Raw genomic sequence first — 20,001 nt, 5'->3', positions numbered from 1 at the left:
TTTTCAGATCAAATTAGCTGATCTTTTTATTCTGTTTTTCTACATTTCTGAATGTCTTTATATTCTTCCCTGCAAGACATTGCCATTCCCTGATAAATTTTTACAATTCAATAACACCTAAGGCATCATGCCATTTTTTTTAAGTTTTCATTTTATTGTTAATGTTGCCTACATATTGGAGAGGGCTACATGCCCGTGTGGACCTCTGATTAGGATGGAGAGGGTCAAGGAATGAAGGGAGGTAGATGAGATGTGTGTTGCACTCCTTCTTCTGCCTCCTTTGTCTGCTGGGTTTAGGAGAGGAAGCCCACTCTTTCCTGTCAAACTACATCACTGCCCCAGGGAGGATAGGGGAGGAGTAGAAAGTGCAGACACATCGCTTGATTCCACCTTAGAGACCACGCAATGGGAAAGAACTGTTCTGAGGGTGCTGCTTGAGTGGCTTTGATAGTTCTGAGACATTGTCATTTTTGTTACACAAAGATTGAGAAAAATCTTTCCAGGGTGTAGTGTCTGAACAGATCTAGTTTGATGTAGCCACAGGCCTTTGGCTGCAAAACCTGGCCAGAAGAGATTTTATAAGTTGTTCTACTTTCCATCTTTTGATGGGGGTACTTGACACCCTCTGTTGACCTAGATGAGCTGACGACCTTGTCTTTCATACGTTCCTGGATATGTTATTGCACAGGTGTCAGATTCTGAGAAGGCTTAATCCCAACATATGCACTCCAAAGTCAGACCACATATCCCAAGAATTTTTCCTAAGGCCATGGTTTGAGTCCAGCCATCTAGCAGGGGAGTCCCCCAAGAAATTTTGCTTGAGGCATACTCAGACTTGACTCCTATGTGCACCAGATAGTGCAAAGTTGAGTTCTTTCACTCCCCTGCACTAGCCAAAGAACATAACCATGGATGCAATGGCTTAGTCAGTTCTCTCACCAGCCCAATCTCTCATGTGAACCAGCAGGTGTTATAGCCAGCCCTGACTAACACTCTGCAGGCCCAGCCATCATGCACACCAGTGGATGGTGTGGCCTACTTGGGGCAACCCTAATTACCCCCAAGCAAGTCCCAAATGAGCTCTGGGTTTTGTGCATGTCTACAAGTGCTACAACCTAGCCCAAACTATCCCACATCCACTCTTTCTCTTGAGACAGCTAGCATACACTGGGACCCAGCCTATCTTCGCCTGTCAACTGACCCAGACCACATTCATTGCAGTCTGGCCCCAGCGTGAAGAAGCCTATCCCCTGTACCAGAGCTCACCAGTAGGTACTATGGGTGGCAACGCAGCCTGACCTTACCAAGCATTGCTCCTAGCCCTAGTTTCTGTGTGTGCCAGTGGGCAACTGGTAATGCTACCAAGCCTAGGCCATCCCATGCGGGCAGGCACCATGACCTGAGGCAGACATGCCCTCCAGAGTCCCGTCTACATACCATTCTGCCTCAGCTCCCTTGCTCACCTGCAAATGTAATGTCTCAGTCCATACAAATCCTCAGAAGCCATCCCATGCCTGTGAAAGCTGTCTTCTGTGGCCCCTATTCTAATATGTCCCATGTCCTCCCTGCCCCGGCAATGAGCAGCGTAGCTCAACACGCTCTGGGGCTTAGACCGGTGTTCCCCACTCCACACTGAATGACACCACCAGCATGTTCCTGGGCTGAGGCCCACATCATGTCATTTCAACTCAATGTCTTTGTTGGGGGTTCTCTGCACTCATGCTGCCTGAAATGACCCAGTGCTCCTAAAACTACTTAACTCATACATATCATTATACTTGAAAACTGAACATGGCATCTGCACTTACAGAATGCCTCATACACCTTACTCCTAGTTTCCTCTGCCTTATGCTCTGTAGGATACCTCTTCTCAATGCCTCTAGCCAACTCTGTGTTTGAATGTGCATATGTGTGTATACATAAACATATATACATATATATACATAAATATGTATATACTTTTGTAATGTTTGTGGATTCAATAGCTTTAATGATATCAATGTGTTTCGATATTTCTCATGCATGTAAAATTATTCTACAATCTGTTTTACTTGGTTAAGAGTGCCACACTTTTATGATACCTTCCACAGTGAGTGATATATTTAAAATAATGCCCATCGATCAGCAAGGCTGCTGTAATCATAATCATTTTATAGAAAGGAAAACTGACAAGTAGAGAAATTATTTATCTAGCTCATAGAACCTGATTGTAAACAGGCAAACTAGCAGATTTTTTCGAAAGAATTTGGAGACAGACTACTGTAAATCTCTATGCATACAGACCAAAGATGGACTCCCAGGGAAAGAATCGAATACATCCTAACAGTAAGATGATGGACTCTGACAATCTCTACATTGTCTGGAAACACTTCAATAAGAGCACGGTGGACTTGTGACTGATCGTGAAGGACATCCATTGTAAAACTAGAGGGGAAATCCGTGAGGGTGGGGAGACGAACTCTGGGGCAGGGCACGGGCAACCCCAGAGCCTATGGAACTATATCATAAAATAAAATCAAATATTTTTAGATGTAAAAAGAAGTCTATATCCCATCTTAAAAATGCTTTCCACGATTTCGTTTTCAGAAGCTTGTCCGTATTTTCCATGGGTGTCTTCACTGGCTCTGTGATTATTCTTGCTTCCTCTCCCAGATACACTAAAATGAAGACTGCCACCAACATCTATATATTCAACCTTGCTCTGGCAGATGCCTTAGCAACCAGTACTCTGCCCTTCCAGAGCGTCAACTACCTGATGGGCACGTGGCCATTTGGAACCATCCTTTGCAAGATTGTGATCTCCATAGATTACTATAATATGTTCACCAGCATTTTCACCCTCTGCACCATGAGTGTGGATCGCTACATCGCCGTATGCCACCCCGTAAAGGCCCTGGATTTCCGTACACCCCGAAATGCCAAAATTGTCAACGTCTGCAACTGGATCCTCTCTTCGGCCATTGGTCTGCCTGTAATGTTCATGGCAACAACAAAGTACAGGCAAGGTGAGTGATGCTACTGGCCCAAGAGCTGCAAGGTTTATAGCTCAATACATTGGTGTTGTCAGGATTCCAGCAAGAGTGATGTAGAAGACCAATGTCTGTCCCAGTGTGGTTATACTTATCCCTAGAAGATGTCTTGGAATATTTTTGGAAAAGGACTTTTCCTTTTACTTTTAAGCTCACCAAACATATTGTCTATTTCTTCCTGATTGTTCTATATCGATGGCATCAAAATAGTATGGAAATAAGGATACAGCTTGCCCAAGAGTATTTAGAAATTGAACTCAAATTTACCCCCTTGGGGATTCTATTAAAAAGTTCAAATGACTGCCTATATGACAAGAGCATATTTCTAGACTTAATAGGAGAACCACCAATCAAAACAGTACGGTAAAAACAGCCATTAGTTGGAAGTTCCTAACAACTTGGGCAATGATTCTATGTTTTATATCAATGTAGATTCCATGGAGTCTAGCTCATAGTCAGAGGTCCATAATTGTTCTCTCTGAAAGCTTACTGTGGTCAGCCAAAGTGGACCAAAAATAATCTATGATAAATAAAAGAAAATTTTCCCCAAAAATCAACAGAGCTAAGGTTCTTGCACAATTTCTTTAAATCTTTTCTTATTGTTTTGCGTGGTAATATACCTAAGTAGATGCTGACCAGGGCAAAGTAAGCACAGTGAAACTCTTTGTGACATAATCAAGTGTTGCTGCTCCTTTGTCCTCTTCTTCTAGGCTCCATAGATTGCACACTAACATTTTCTCACCCTGCCTGGTATTGGGAGAACCTGCTGAAGATCTGTGTGTTCATCTTTGCATTCATCATGCCAGTCCTCATCATTACAGTGTGTTATGGGCTGATGATCCTACGTCTCAAGAGTGTCCGTATGCTCTCAGGCTCCAAGGAAAAAGACAGGAATCTGAGGAGAATCACCAGAATGGTGCTGGTGGTGGTGGCGGTGTTCATTGTTTGTTGGACTCCCATTCACATTTACGTCATCATTAAAGCATTGATCAACATCCCAGAAACTACGTTCCAGACAGTTTCGTGGCACTTCTGCATTGCTCTTGGTTACACCAACAGTTGCCTGAACCCAGTCCTATATGCATTTTTGGATGAAAACTTCAAGAGATGCTTCAGAGAGTTCTGCATCCCTACATCCTCCACCATCGAGCAACAAAACTCCACCCGAGCCCGTCAGAACACTAGAGACCATCCCTCCACAGCCAATACAGTGGATAGGACTAACCATCAGGTATGCAGTTTCTAAAACCAGATATACCTACTGAGGGTTATGTACAGATTACAGAGTTTTGTAGGATTCCAGGATTTGGAGTCCATAGAAAGAGATGAGTAACTAGAGGGTTTCGGTTCAGTGTGAGAATGGATGTGTGTGGGGAGCAGATTAGAATTATAATGTCAGCAAGGTGCTTTGCTATATAAATAGCATTCGATGGATGACGATGTATTGATTTAGATGCAAAGACATGCCAACTAGAAATCCATAAGCCTCCTAAGAAAAATCATTATTTTCACCTCTACTTTTATGAAAAATCTAAGATTTTAGCCTATTATACAAATACCCCTGACCTAGAATCCCTCACATTTTTCCAAGAAATGTTTTGGATTTTAGAAGCATCACTTCAATATCCATAGAACTTCTCAAAAATCACTCCTGCTCTGGTTCTATGGCTAAATAGAAGGACTAAGTGATTTGCCTCCTGTATTCTTTCTTCGCCATACTATTGCCACCCAGTCTAGTTCAATCCAGGGGCACCCGTTTTGATTAACCAACCAGAGGAATAATAAAATATGTCCCAGATGGACCTGCTCTGAATCCTTATACCACTAATATTAAATACTGTTACAAAAAATACTGGTACTCACATGCCCTAGAGGGCTTGAAGTCATGCTGGCAGGTCCACTTCCAGCCAGAGACCCATTAAATTACTATGCTTCACTCCTAATTCCATTTCAAAAACAAAATGCAGAAATCAGTGATTCCTGACTTTGCTTTCCTCCATTTTTTCTCTCCACGTCAAGATTTCTGTATTTGTTCTTCTTACGAAGCAACTGTCCTCTTCAGTGGCTATCAAAACCTGGAGACACAAAAGAGGGGAATGATTAAACAAATTCTTTCAAACCAATGCTATAAACAAATTCTTTTGAATCAATTTGAAGAAAGTGATTTAACACTCAGGCTAAGGTTAACATAGTCTGGAGAGGAGTTAAACGGTTCCATCAATGCAAAGCGAAAGCCATGTGAAAACATCCACTGTCTTTCCTTTAGGCAGCCAGTATTATCCTCCTCCTTCCAGGTGCTACTGCTCGGGCCTCCTCATCTCTGTCCCTCTTGGCTTCTTCCAATGTCCCACTTTTGGAAAAGAGAACTCCCAACCTCTGCTGGAGCTCTCTCCAGAGTTAGGCATCCTTGTCCTTCAGTGGATAATATACAGCCCTTGAATCCCTTCCAATTCAGCATCCCCACCTGAGTGTGGGTTTCTTGCACAGCCAGATCCAGAAGAAAGAAAGCTAATTGCAAAAGCTCTAAGTAACTAAAAGGTTTGCTTTAAAAATACCTCCAATTAGGGCTTATCTCCACCATGGCCTCTAGGAAGCAGTGTCAGTGTCAGATAATACCAAAAACACATTAGTCCTGGAATTGTCAGCTCTGCTGAAATACCTGGCTTGGAGAGCTGGACAGAGAGAGAAGGCTCCAGGAAAAGAGGAAGAAAATTGGAATAAATCAAAGATTTCTTCCACTATTCTCTATTGATGTGTCATCATTATAATTTTGGCAGTTATATGAAAAAAATCAGAACAATATGTAAGTCTCTTGTCAGAATTTCAATTACATACCCAAATAATAATCCTTTGTAGAGATGCCTTGGCTGTATCTACAGGATTTATTTGACCAGATGTATAAATTCAGAATCTGACAAATAGGTGTTTGGTCACTTCTCTTTATTATCTGGTTTTTAATTTACATCATGGGGCATCATTTAAGGAAACAAAGATAACTGGATTTGCATTAATTTTAAGTGTTTATTGTAAGTTTATATTGTCTTAGATGTTTATGCTCTGTGTGTTTGTGTTTTCTCCAAGAAATATAATTTATTATACAAGTACATATCACATTTCAGCACATTAGTCAACTTCATATTGTACAGATCAGAGATTCAATATCAAACCTTCCCAGGGTGTCTGTACTCTGAGACCACTGTTCCCTGAGACCATGTCTGTACAGCACAAAGTGAAGTGGCGATTTGGCAGTTGCAAAGGTAATTTGATAAGCCATATGAGAAAATCCATGCCCAAAATAAGTTTCCAAAGCTAAGGGCTGCTCAGCCAGCTTCTGTTGCACAATGATTTATCCCAAACTTTATTGGCTTGCACTAACAATTTGCTTGATTTACACTTCTGGGTTGGTGGACTGGATCATCCCACCAGCCTTACTGGTCTCACTATGCAGACAGCTGCCATACCAATTCACCCAGGATGGTCTCAGCAAGTCTAGCTGGCGCCACACTGGCGCTCATGCTCCAGCATGCTGGTATGGTCCTCATGGGTGCCACCAACTCTGAGAAAGAACAGAGAAGTCTTCCTGATGTCAAAAGTTGGAACTAATGCAAAGTCACTACATGCTTTATCTTTAATCATTTTACTTTCAAAGGAATATACTAATACAGTAGAGTATAGCAAATGCGTGATAATTACTTATATGCTTTTTCTGGGTGAAGTAAAATCACTGTGTCAACCTGCATTCAAGAAGTGGGAAAAAGTAACCATGCCTTGCCAATAGGAGCTGCAGTAAAGTTGCAAAGGGATGAGGCATCAGGGAATGGAAGAGCTGTGGCCACTTTGTTACTGCATCACTTAGAGATGGAAACACAACTGTGTTGCTCCTTCTTCAACCTCCAGTACTTACTGAGCACAGGGTACCTACTGAGCACAACTGAAAACACTTGAAAGTACATGTTCAATGAATGAATGATAAAAGAATGTATATTATTTTAGGAAATTCAGAAGGTACTGGGAATGACCCCTTTTGGGGCAACCAAATAACACCTTAATGACAGCCTCGCCCTCTGATGTCATTCCATGCTCATGCTTCCATAACAGGAAAGTATTTACAGTAGGGTACCAACATTTTATCATTCCCCATATTTGATGCTGTGACTGAAAGTCAGACTTTTGAAAAAATAGTTACATATACGCCGTCTCTATATTTTGTCTTTAAAGAGAGGGCTGCGAATGGATTCAGTGCCCTAAAGACAACTTCCCTAGGTTAAGTATTCTTAATGTGATACTTCATGACCTCTTTTTCGGTTCAGGGCCCAGCAGACTGTGCCACTGTAGCATCCATGCCCAATTTATGTTCAGTTTGTTGTCTATGGCTTCTAGATCTTCATCAGGTAGATTTGGGCTAGGCATTCATTCTCCATCTGTTCTCAAGGCAATTTAATTTCTCTGCCCTTCTGTTGTCTTACTGAACTCTACCTTGCTTCAGAATTTCTGCCCTATATACTTAAACAAATTCAGGCCCAACTCAGATTTCACAAACTGACTTTTGCTTGGTTTCTACCCCAATGGTATTAAGTAAAGCATTTTCTATTTTGCCACCTAGGTGATTCTGAAAATGTTTTATGTTGATTTGGAAAAGATATGTCACTATTAAGGTCATTTGTATCATTATTGAAATATTTGATGCTAATTAAATCCAAAATAAGAACAATAACTCACACTGGTATGGTAGGACACAGATTTAAAAATGTTTTCACATGCATTACCACAGCTGCTTCCTGATGGCTAAATCTTAGAAAATGAATGTTCAGAGAAGTTAAATGATTGCATGATATCAAACAACCAGGAAAAGACAGAATCCAGATGAGCAGCCAACATTAATCCCAAGCTTCTTTCAACTTTGCACATAAGACCACTAGGCACTCAATTGTTATTGTAGGGTCTCAATGAAGAAGTCAAACTTTACCATGAACTCCAACACACACAATTTTTTAGGAATCTCTCCAGGAAATAATAGTTCTTTGTGGGAAGATGGGATTTAAGATTCTGTTTTGAATAAAACACTAAATTGCAGACTGATTTCAACTGTAACTTCTTCTCTACCTAATGTGCTCTTTTGTCTAATGTGAATAACCATTTCAGTCAAGCTGATTGATGTAAAATTTTCATCCAAGAGAACCATGTGCCTTACAAAATGATGTAGTTCTCCTTGAAAAAAGTCTCAACTTCACATCAAATCAATGTGCTTTATAAGATAAAGTGATAATCCAGTGAGAAAGTTCAATTTTCTCTAGCCCACCTTCATTAGTCCCTTCCTAAACACTGTGACCCTTATTTGGAATTTGCCCTATTGACATTTTAATGAGAGTAGTAGGTCAAGAAATCAGGAGAAGCTGTGCATTTTGAACAAACCATAGAACCAATTGGGAAGCAACAAAGCTGCAACTCCAATTTTTATAAGACATCTGTGGAGAGTTAATTTAGAAAGGAGATGATTTCAACTCCATAACAAAAGCCCAGAATGAGACTAGCTGACAAAATTAAGACTCCTGACAACATTAATGCATATTTGTGAATGAAAGCAAAATGGTGATTCACTTCAATCCTATGGTCTAAAAAGAAAATCTGTCCTCTTGCATGTGTGCGAGTGCACGAAAGGGGTGTGCCTTTTCATCCGATCTGGAGAAAAGATGTTATTTATCTCATGGCTTTAGGGGTTTAATGTCACCATACCTCCTTCTCTCAGTTCCTTTGAGCAGGGAAGAAGAAAGCAGCTCACATGTACAGGGCAGCTGATCTCATATCCACAAGGAAAGCACAAGACAGAATGGATTGGTCCAGAACCAAGCTTCTGTAAAATCACCTAACAAGATCCAGTCAGGGTCCAGGAGAATTCATCACTTTCCAAGGCCTGTTTTCCAGGACCTATAAGCTTCTGCCTAAGCCCCACCTCTTAAAGACCCACACCAGCTCAACAACACCTGAATAAGGACCAAGCCTGTAACACAGGGTCCCTTGTGAGACAGACCTCAGCTAAATCACAGAAAATTCCCAAATATCAATAAACACAAGATTGTTCAGATTTAAAATATTAACTTCTGAAACACGATCTCTTTGAATTACTCTTTCATGTTACTCTTAGCATTTCCACGTGTTGCAAACGAGGCTTAGCAGGTGGCTAGTACACTAACTGCAGGTGTCTCTGGTTGCTTTAGAACTCTGTGAGACAATAGGCTTGCAAACAGCTATAAGTAAATATCAGCATCCAAAGATCAATGATCTCACAGTTTCACAAGCAGATGTAAAACATGTATGACTCCTAGAACAGTGGAACTGGGGGGAAAATACTACAGATCATTTATCCAAACCTCTTCTGTCTACAAACAAAACTAAAACCTAGGAATGTAATTTTTTAATTTTATATCTTTTTCCCAAGGATAAAAATATAGTAGTGAATACCTTCAAATGCCTTGTTTTCTTTTTTAAAAAATTGGAAGTCAGTGTTACAGAGAGGGGATAAACAGAGACAGAGATCTTCCACATGTAGGTTCACTCCCTAGATGGTCAAAATTGAGCTGGGCCAGTTTAAAGCCAGCAACCTAGAACTCTGTCTGGGTCCTCTATATGGTATATAATAACAGGAACAATAAACAACAACAACAACAATAATAATAATATATAGTATATATAATAAATAACAGAAATATAACATATGTAATATATACAATGTTATAGATGCAATAACATATGATATAGGATACAATAATAATAACAATAACCAGTAACCAATAATTGCCCAATAACAGGAAACTGAATTAGAAGTAGAGCAGCCAGGACACAAATCTGTTTCCTTTCAGGAAGCCTGCACTGCAGGTGGAGAATTAGCATGCTACACCACAACACTGGCCCCACAAATGCCTACCTTTCAAATAAAGTTCAAAAAAATATTTGTGACTACCAAGAAAAAAAAATCACACTATGTCTTCATGTAAATTTTAATACATGTTAATTTTGCAAAAATATTTCAGCCAGTAGCAAAAACAACTCTATAAGTAGATGAGAATATCTAGATACTAAATTCTAAAAATATGTAGCTGATTCCATGATTTAGCCAATTCTACCCTTGTCCAGATGAATATCCTTAAACAAATGTTTGAAACTGCTTTTATGTCCTGTCCAGCAGGACAGTCAACGGGGTCGCAGCCACCTAGGAGAGAATGAAGGGACAAGAGACACAAAGAATGGACAGCAAGACAGTAGGTCTGATCAAGCTGTCAGTTTATTGATTTCAACTGAGGGTTTTTATATTCTTCAGTAACTAAGGCTCAGGGAAAGAGAAGCTGGGACGCAAGCCATGGTCTCAAGACCGATTGTTCTTGAGCAGCCACCATATCAACAATAGTAACCAACATATCGACAATAGCGTAGGTAATCAGTAACAAGATGTTGGTAAGTACAGCATCAATCACATTCTGAAACAGTTGCTAGGAACAATTGAAGCTAAGCGTGTGATTAGTTTCATAACTTCTTTCCCAAGCATCTAGCCAACCGGGGGTTTCCACTGTCCCATAGGTCTATATTCAAAATGGCTTCAGTGTGGCTATAGTGCACGGCTCCTGACACTTTTATAGCTACCATTTCAGTTTGAAATAAGTATGACATGATTATTGATTGAAATGTCAGGCTACTGGATAATATTATCCCAAGTCACTCAATAAGGTGTTTTACTGCTCTCATTTCCTTACCTTCCGTTTCGCTGCAACGTAAATTACATCTGTTGAAAAGCTGAAAGGGTTGAGATTATGTGCCAAAACAGATCATTAAGTGGCCTAACTCAAACTTATTCCCATTTGGCCTGAGTGACATTTTGGGCAAGATGACTCTTCTCTGTGACAGTTCAGTGGTGTCCCTGGTCACCACCCATGAAATGCCAGTAATCCCAATCCACTCACAATAACAGTGGACCGCCCAGATATCATCAAAATCCACATGAACTACTGACATAATGTGATTAACTGCTTAATAGATTTTTAAAAATCAAAATTCAAATTAGTAATGGGAAGCTTTTTTCATTATTATTTCATTTTGTGACACAGTTTCATACGCTCTGGGATTCCCCCAGCCCTTCCCCAAGCCCTCCCCCCATATTGGATTCCTCCATATTGTTACAATAGTACAGTTCATAACCAGTTATGATTCTTTTATTGCAGGCATGGACCATGCACAGAGAGTCCAGCATCTTGTCCAGATAAATTCAACAGTTTTATTAGGAGACCATCCTTGTTCTGAAAGTAGAGCTGGCAGAGTATCATCCCCTCCGATGAAAAGCTACTACACAACTTCAACAACAGGAATAAACATGGAAATTTACAATATCATGAGGTCAATTGACATGGTACTGAGTGACCAATATGTTAGAAAATGCAAATTCTTAACCACATCCTGTAACTACTTCATTGGCATCTCAATTTTACTTCATATACAACTGGCTGCTATAAGCCTTAAAATGGTTATAGGGTACTATGCAGCTGTCTCATCTCTATTTTCATTTTTATATTTAGCAGCTTATAGTATTCAAGCATGATTTTTACTGAACTTCGTGAATTTTAGGATAGTTCAAGCTCCCCACCCTCTCTTTGAATGACCATCAGTGTCGCTCCAGAGACCCAAAAATTAGATCAGACAGACAGAGACCAATAAGGAAAGCTTAGAACAGACAGGGAAAAGTCAGCTTGGATTCTCATATACCTTACTAGGTAGGATACAAAGATCAATTACTCCTCACAAAGGTATTGCAGATTTCCCTGCATACCCCTGCTAAAACTCTTCTGCTCCTCAGTCATTAACATATGGCTTGTTAGTCATGGAAATCTGAACCTAGTGTGTGTGAGAGTTGGAACAAAGCTCCAGGTATCTTACTGTAGGCTAACGACCTTTGTGAAACATGTCACTGATTTCCCAATAGAAAAATCCTCCCCGTTCAGTGCTAACCAGCTGGAAACGCAAAGTGTGGATGGAAGACATAGGAAAGCACCTTACTTCAAGCTTCTCTCTTTCAACGAAAATTATCTCCAGGCAGAAATATAACTAAGAAATAATTAAAGGTCAATAAAGATTAACGATCTTGTTAGAGAGTCCTGAGAGACCCTGAATGAGGTCACATCTCCTGGAGATTTTAAAACATTAAGAGAATTTATGGATGAAACACAAGCCAAAATCTCAGAAGCAAGGAGGAATGGGAGAAGGCACAGGCAGAGGCAGACAGCACCAAGTTCAAAGGCAGCATCGTGGCTACTAACAACTGCTCTGCACAAATCTCCTTCGGAAGCTGCAGAGCATTAAAATGCATTCTGACATCGTTTAGAAGGAAAGCGAGATGCTTCTGTGCTAAGCTAGGCCACAACACATTTTGTTTTCTGAGAGAATTATTTGACAAAAGAATCAGGCTAAACAAGTACTAATAATTTTTGTCAAGAGACTTGACAGACATATATTAATTAATATAATACTGCAGTGAATTTAATTTATATAATACTATTTGAATATAATACTATACTGACTAAAGTATTAAAATAAGGTAGATTGTGAATTTTTACTTGTTTCAGATCTTAATAATCCCAATAATTGGGGGTATATTGAGTAACCCCAATGACAGGATAAGGCCCGATATACTAAAGGAGTAAGCCAATTTTACTAAAGAAATATTGTAGCCAAAAAATCCTATTATAGAGATTACATGGAATGATTGCAGAATTAGAAAGCAAAAAAAAAAAAAATTCTGGGAATCTTTATTTCATGGACAGCACTCTACAAGCCATCGTAACTATTGCATCTGTGAATTAATTCAACAGTAATCTAATGTCTAGAAGTGAAGGCGTTGTCAGCCTTACCTTAATAGACAGCTCATTTTAGAAGTTAAGCAAGCAATTCAACTGAGACATGATTCAAAAATAGTGAATGGAGTTGAAAATAGTTACACATGATTTCCTTGAGATATAGAAGAACTATCACATATTAAAGAAATGTGAATGAGAAATTAGATTTCTACGATATAATCCTGCTAATTAGAGCAGAATATCAGAAATTATGGGGGAAAAGAAAACTAAAGGGAAAGGTAGTTCCATATATAAAAAATTAAAAATGTGATTTTTAAAGAAAATTAATTCATCAAAATACAATTGACACAAAAAGTATTTAAAGTATATATAAAGTATACAGCATAATAAATTGAGGATGGTCTAGGCTTTGAGGTACAGGCATTCCCTTTTTATAGGCGTTTTCTAATGTTAAAATGTCAGCATTTTACCCACAGAAGAAATTGAGAAAATCAAATATTAATATTGAGGAAATTGAGAAATTCAAATATTAATGTTGGTAGGTCAGGGAAGGAAATGCATGGTTATCTTAGCAAGATTTTTAGTTTTTACATGATCTACTAGGCTTTGCAGAATATTACTACTACAGTGAATTAATGTAATCCATTTTGGAAAGTTATATAGGCAAATGTTGGTAAATTCCACCTTTTTGGTTTTGGTTTAGGGGAAGAATTGTGTTTTGATTTTGTGTCTATGTTACATACATATGCACTTCACTTTTTTAAATCAAAGATCTGAAATGTAACTGAACATAAGCCCACCTTTCTTAAGATATATTTATTTTTATTTGGAAATTCAGATATACAGAGAGGAGGAGAAACAGAGAAGAAGATCTTCCATCTGACAGTTCACTGCCTCTGTGGCCTCAATGTCTGGAGCTGAGCCAATGCTAAGCCAGGAGACAGGAGCTTCTTTTGGGTCTCCCACCCAGGTGCAGGGTCCCAAGGCTTTGTGCTGTCCTTAACTGCTTTCCCAGGCCACAAGCAGGGAGCTGGATGGGAAGCGGGGCTGCCGGGACATGAACCAGAGCCCATTTGGTATCTCGGAAGGTGAAAGGTGAGAACTTTAGCTGCTAGGCTACCACGCCAGGCCCTATAAGTCCAGGTTTTCAAGGAGCATCTTATAGCTTCTGGAGAATGCAGGTTTCATAGGTAGTTTTGAAAAATCTGTGGCAAACCAGCAGTCCCAAAATGGCTATGAATATATTCAGATTGAATGTTTTAAGGGAATAAATGATGTATCTCACAATACCAGATACTAACCAGGATCCTGAAGTTGCCTGATACACCCTTAGTCTCATTTTTTTTAATTCTTTATTTTTCATGATATGGTTCCTTAGGCTCAGGGTTTCCCTTTCTACCCTCCCCGACCCTGTTCCCCAGTTTTCCCCTGTATTATAACAATAGACCTTCAACAACAGTGACAAGTCCATCATTCTACTACTTAAGTATATCCTGACATTGTAGGTATAGACAATGGTAGAAAGTCCAGCATGCTACTCTCAGGATGTGTTTAGCAGCTTGATTGGGAGTTCATCTTTTACTCAGAAGTATAGGTGTCTCTCCACTTCACATCACACTTTCCTCCAGATAAATATATATATATATATATACGTGCTTACCTACATAGCTATTGATTCTGGATTTCACAAGAAGGTTGTCTTATATCAGAACCTCACTTCTGTAAGATAGATGATCTGGGACTGATGTTGTGGTGATCAGACTAAGCCATTGTAACACTGGTGTCTCCTTATGGGCACAAGTTCACATCCCTGCCGATGGCCTGGGAAAGCAGTATAGGATGGCTTAAGTGTTTGGGTCCCCACACCCATGTGGGAGATCTATAACAACCTCCTGACTCGCGGCTTTGGCCTGGCCAACCCTGGCTGTTGTGGTTTGGTTAGTGAACCAGTAAATAAAGGATACTCTATGTGTCTCTGCTCCTCTCTGTAATTCTGTGAAGTCAACAATAAATATATATTTTTAAAATATGATGTAAATCCTTCAATACACAAATGAGATAAAAATTCTGTATTTGAAATTGAAACAGGATGTGGCTTTGTTTGGTTTTTCACTTTTCCTGTGCATTTGTTTTGAAACTTGCCACTTTCCAGCTATAACTATAAGAAAAGGAGTCTATGTAGCTTTGGGAAGTGTTTTTATCGAATTAAGTAGCACATTGCTGAGAAAATGCCTTCTGATTGACACATTCTGTTGTTTGGAGTAAAGTACTTTGTAGAAAACAAATTTATTCTAAAAGGCACAAATTCTCAGCTGTGGGAAGCATCTCAAACAATGACTACAACAGTATTTTCTGGGAAACAAATGCAAATTAATAGATAGGGAACCTGGCTTGAGGTGCCAGCTACTGACCTTCTGACCACCACTCGGGTGAACTTGGAGTTCAACTCTTGCTTCAGGCATGTAGATTCAGAGCCAGGAGTTTCCTCGACTCTTTCCATTGCCCAGGAAATAAGAGTGCATTCTGTGTTTGGCTATCTGCCCTGTTCAGGCTCTGGGGTCCAGCTCTTCTTCACAGACCACAGAAGTAACCACCAGACTTTTTACAAGGCAGAAAAGATTTAGTATTTAATATCGGGCAGAGTGTGTGCATATTAGAGGCAAGAGGAAGCATATGGAAGCTTAACACTGGATCTTTTGAACTACCAGATGATTCCTCCACTACTTGAATTCTCCCTTCCTGAACTGGTGCTCCAGATCTCAACACACTTGTTAGGAACTTGGAAGCATGAATGAGCTGCCAGTAACTTAAGGGCATGGCGATCTTTGCTTGTTGAGTCATCAACTCCAAAGGGAGGGTGTGTGTGTGTGTGTGAGAGAGAGAGAGAGAGAGAGAGAGAGAGAGATTTTAAAACTTATTATTGTCTGCAATGCTGATAATAGTTCCCAAGTCTGTTATTGATTCCTACTGCAAATTCATGCAGCATCAAAAATAGGAAAGAGCAAATGGAAGTAGGGGAGAGAAACTGAAAATAAAAATATTAACCTGTCTTTCCTTGCCCAGCACACTGCGTCATGTTGCTTCACCACTAAGGGTATCTGCTTCCTTCCAGAGATTGATGAAGTTGAAACACATAATGTCTTAAATTCTCTCCAGTTACCAAAAAAAAACTGCCGGAAATACATACAAATCTTAATATAGATGGAGACTAAAATCACCTTAAATAAGCTTTCATTTGAAACTTGCAAGCTTTTCAGACATTTTATGTTTTTGTTTTGTAAAAGCCAAAAAATATCCCACAGGAGTTAGATGACTTCCTGTAAAAATTATAGCTGAAAGACCAATTGACAGAAATGCATGGAGAAGGTTACGCCCCTGTATCTAATGTATGTATCTAAGTGTTGTTTCTAAAACTGTGGTCAGATCTACAGAAAGAGTTCTGTTGTGGTCATGGCCAAAGAAAAAAGTGTGATCTCAGAATGGGCCAGGCTGTTCAAAGGCAACAAGCAGATTTGTCTGTCACCAATCTGTTGGGTCTGACACCCAACACGGACAAAGAGACTCAGGAACCAGTAAAAACAGTTCACCACTCACAACACAGCAAACAGTTGGAGCATCAGCATGATAGCACCAGTCCCATTGACCCCATGTCTTACAGCATGACCCACAGGACCCCAACTGCTGCCACGCATACCGTGTGCTGCACCCCCACTAAAGGTCCTACCACTAAGGATTAAGCATCTTTTGTAGCAAGCAGTAAACACCAATCTCCAAATCCAAGGATTGCAAAGGATCATGTTATTGTTCTCATATAGCAGGCAATGGAGGAGCTTGCCTGGCTATGTGACCAGCTTTAAAAGCAAATCAGGCGATAGTTAATGCAGTCTTAGCGTTCAACTCAAGAAGACTGCTCAGAACAGCTCTGTGGAGCAGGTCTCCCAGTGATTCACCTGTCAGCCCCGTACACTCTTAGAAGAACTTCGATTTTCATGTGAGCATACAAACCCAATAGTAATTATATTGGACATCCTGACAAGATCCAGAACCAATTCTATTGTAATTATCCTGGATGAAGATTATCATCAACAGAATGCCATCCTCTACATGAGCTCAATCAGTCATGCACTGTGATATCCTCAACACAATGGAGTCCCACAAAGGCTTAATTTCATACAATCATCTAACACCCTTATGTATTATTTTCATAGATTGCATCTCCATACTGTTAGTTTGAATCAGATCACAATATAAACAGCTGGCGATCGCACCACACTCCCTGTTCAACCACAAAGAAATCTATGAACAATCAGCAATCCACATACAATGAGGAAAGAACTCAGCTTGACCTGCTGATCTCGAATGCTTTGTACTGTCTCATTAGCTCAATGGCTCAATTTAAGCATGGGTAGCCAACGTCCTCTTGAATTTATGTGTCTGTCCAGATATAATGTAATTACATGATATAAAACTACAAAAAGTTCACAGAAAATAGAATTTAAAGATCAGCTTATTTTGGTTCAACAATAAAATAATATTTAGTTTTTTCAAAATACATAACTATCCAGAAATGAAGAACGCAAAATGTACTCAAAATAAAGGCATCGCTTTGCTTCTGAAATTTTAGCCAGATAATAAATGATGAGAGGATAGGGAGGCAGAGGAAGGGTCGAGGCAGAGAGAGAAACAGCTTGAGTTAAAAATTAGGTTTTTTTCAAAGGAACTGTCCAGTATGACGTTTTTCTTCATAGTGGAAACAAATACAAGAGCAGATTCCTGATGGCATAGGAGGTGACTTGGAATCCTTAAAAAGATTAACGTCTTGGCCCTGAGAAAGCCTTGGAAGGTGAAGGAGAAAGAATACCTAACGTGTTTCCACTCGGTTCTCCCGCCCAGGTAATGCTCAGCAAACGTGTGCTGCAGCCCCCAAGACTAAACTAGTCACTGTGTCCCCTTTTTCTCTATTTTCAGCTAGAAAATATAGAAGCAGAAACTGCTCCGCTACCCTAACTGGATCTCGTGGCATTCCGACCATCTCTTTGCTCCGAAGCCACCGTGTACTTGGAAGCAGGTCTCTGCCTGAGTGTTTAGGCAGATCTGGTCTCCAAGGAAAGAGCCTGCCTGTGAGTTATCAAAAGTCTTTCCTCTGAACGGAAAATGATACATCATACCAATAGTCCAGCTGATGTATATAATCATGAAAATGATGCCCAATGGGACCAACACACTCCATGCTCTATGAATTGAGATCATCATAGAAAGTGATCCATCTAGAGATAATCTGTTTTTCAAGCAAATATGAATGACCTTGTCAAAGAAAAAACATCTGTTGTTACATTCACAATGGCAACACATGAAGTAAACGCTACCTCTGACCAGCACCCGGTGTGAATGTCCAAGTCTTTCTGGTCTTTCTTGTAAAAGGAATACATTGTTCTATTTTTGACCGATAGTGTTCATTTTTGACAGTATTATCTGGTTCAGACATCATTTTCTCCAGATTTCTTGGCTTGGTATTGCTTAGGGAAACCACATCTTTCTCACCCAGCTCCACAATTGCAAAGGAAGAAATTGCCACAAAGGACAATTCAAGACACAGCAGTGGGTCTGTTGGTTGCAGCAGGACTGATTCTAAGGCACTACAAGCCTTGGGATCACAAGCCTAAGGCACTGCCTAGGTCCCTGACAGGGGCACTGTCCACGCATAGCACCACGTGATTGGCTTCCCAGAGCTGTGAGATTCCCTTTCTTCTTCACAACTATGTGTTCACAGAAGACAATAGTCATCCAGAGGGCCAACCACTTCAGCCATGCAGAAAGTCACACACGGGGAGGTACTCTTCATATCTCAGTCACACGGCTTATTTACATGTTATGTTTTAAATGCGACTCAGAATATCCAAGTTTTCTGAATTGGCATGATAAAATGGCAGATGTTTTATTGACTGAAAAAGTTGAAAATTGAAAAATATATCTATCAAGGCTAATTAAGCTAAATCCCAAGACAGTAAGACTCAAGTGAACTTATAAAAAATGTATCTATTTTTGGATTCTGTGCAGTGTCTTAGACCTGAAATATTAATAATTGTCCAAATTTTTCCCAGATTATGTTCTTATAATGTCATCCCTATATTTTGGGCTTTTTTGATCTCTTCTAAATGTCAAAATTTCCTTCATAATGTGTCAATCTTCTCTAAGCAACTTCCCTAAGGCAATCCTCCGCTCTTACTGTAAAATGAAGTAGACATTTGGCAATCACTCACTCTATTTGATCTACATAGACAAGCAAGTTGGCTGGCCCATGACAGGCGACTCTCACTTTGAACTTCTCTCAGCATTGATTAAATGAGTCAAATACATTTTCATTGTTGACAAAATACAAGTAGCCAAAAAGTACCTGCTTCCCTTCTGAGACCCTCAAATCAACAAGCTGACTTACACTCACCTGGAAAATCTGTGTCCCTTTATCAGTCCAACAAGGTACAAATATTCACGGACATCCAAAGGTAATATTTCTGGCAGCTCCACAATTCAAAATGACTGAATTCACTGTCCCTGACCCAGTTGTCTATCATGACATGGAATCAACTCAAATATCCACGATAGAAGAAAAAAAAGATGTTTTTGAGTTGCCTTTTGATGATGTGCCATATTTGCCTCTAATAATTTCTCAGTCATGTCCCAGAATAGACGTATACTATGTTTGATTTTTTTTTTGACCAAAGTAGTTAAAACCAAAGCCTTAAAACTTAGAGTTTTAAACAAATGTATCTGTACACAAACACCATTGGGACTTGTACTTGTAGAAGTAGAATGAAATGAACAACAATAGGGGAGAATGAAATTTTTGTAGATAAACCTTTGAGGAGAACTATTCTCCCTTTTAATTTGTTTTGATGAGTTCTTTCTAGATATGACATGAAAGTTCTGTCATTCCTAACACACCTTCCCAACAATCACTGTTCCTTCTTCATCACCACCTCTTTGCATGAATGAGATGGTCTGTGGTTGAAAACAAACTAGTCTTTGTGCAAAATCTGATCCATCTTTTCCCCCAAATGTTAACAAGCATCTTCCTCACCATCTCTGAGATTACTCAAAATATTTAATGAAGTGGTTATCTTAAAAGCAAGACATAA

General features: G+C 39.6%; 1 protein-coding gene across 1 annotated transcript in view; it reads left to right on the top strand.

Moving 5' to 3' along the window:
• OPRM1 (opioid receptor mu 1) overlaps positions 1-4,275 on the top strand; it is a 48,800-nt gene extending 44,525 nt beyond the window's left edge. Inside the window, exons 2-3 of the mRNA XM_012929893.3 lie at positions 2,653-3,005; positions 3,740-4,275. Coding sequence (XP_012785347.2) covers positions 2,653-3,005; positions 3,740-4,275 — 889 coding nt within the window. The remainder of the gene's footprint in view (positions 1-2,652; positions 3,006-3,739) is intronic.
• Positions 4,276-20,001: the final 15,726 nt, after the last annotated feature.

Source organism: Ochotona princeps, chromosome 1 (genome assembly GCF_030435755.1).
Source record: "Ochotona princeps isolate mOchPri1 chromosome 1, mOchPri1.hap1, whole genome shotgun sequence".
In the NCBI taxonomy this organism is placed as follows: domain Eukaryota; kingdom Metazoa; phylum Chordata; class Mammalia; order Lagomorpha; family Ochotonidae; genus Ochotona; species Ochotona princeps.
Note: the sequence above shows the minus strand (reverse complement) of the source record. Positions and strands in the feature narration are given on the sequence as shown.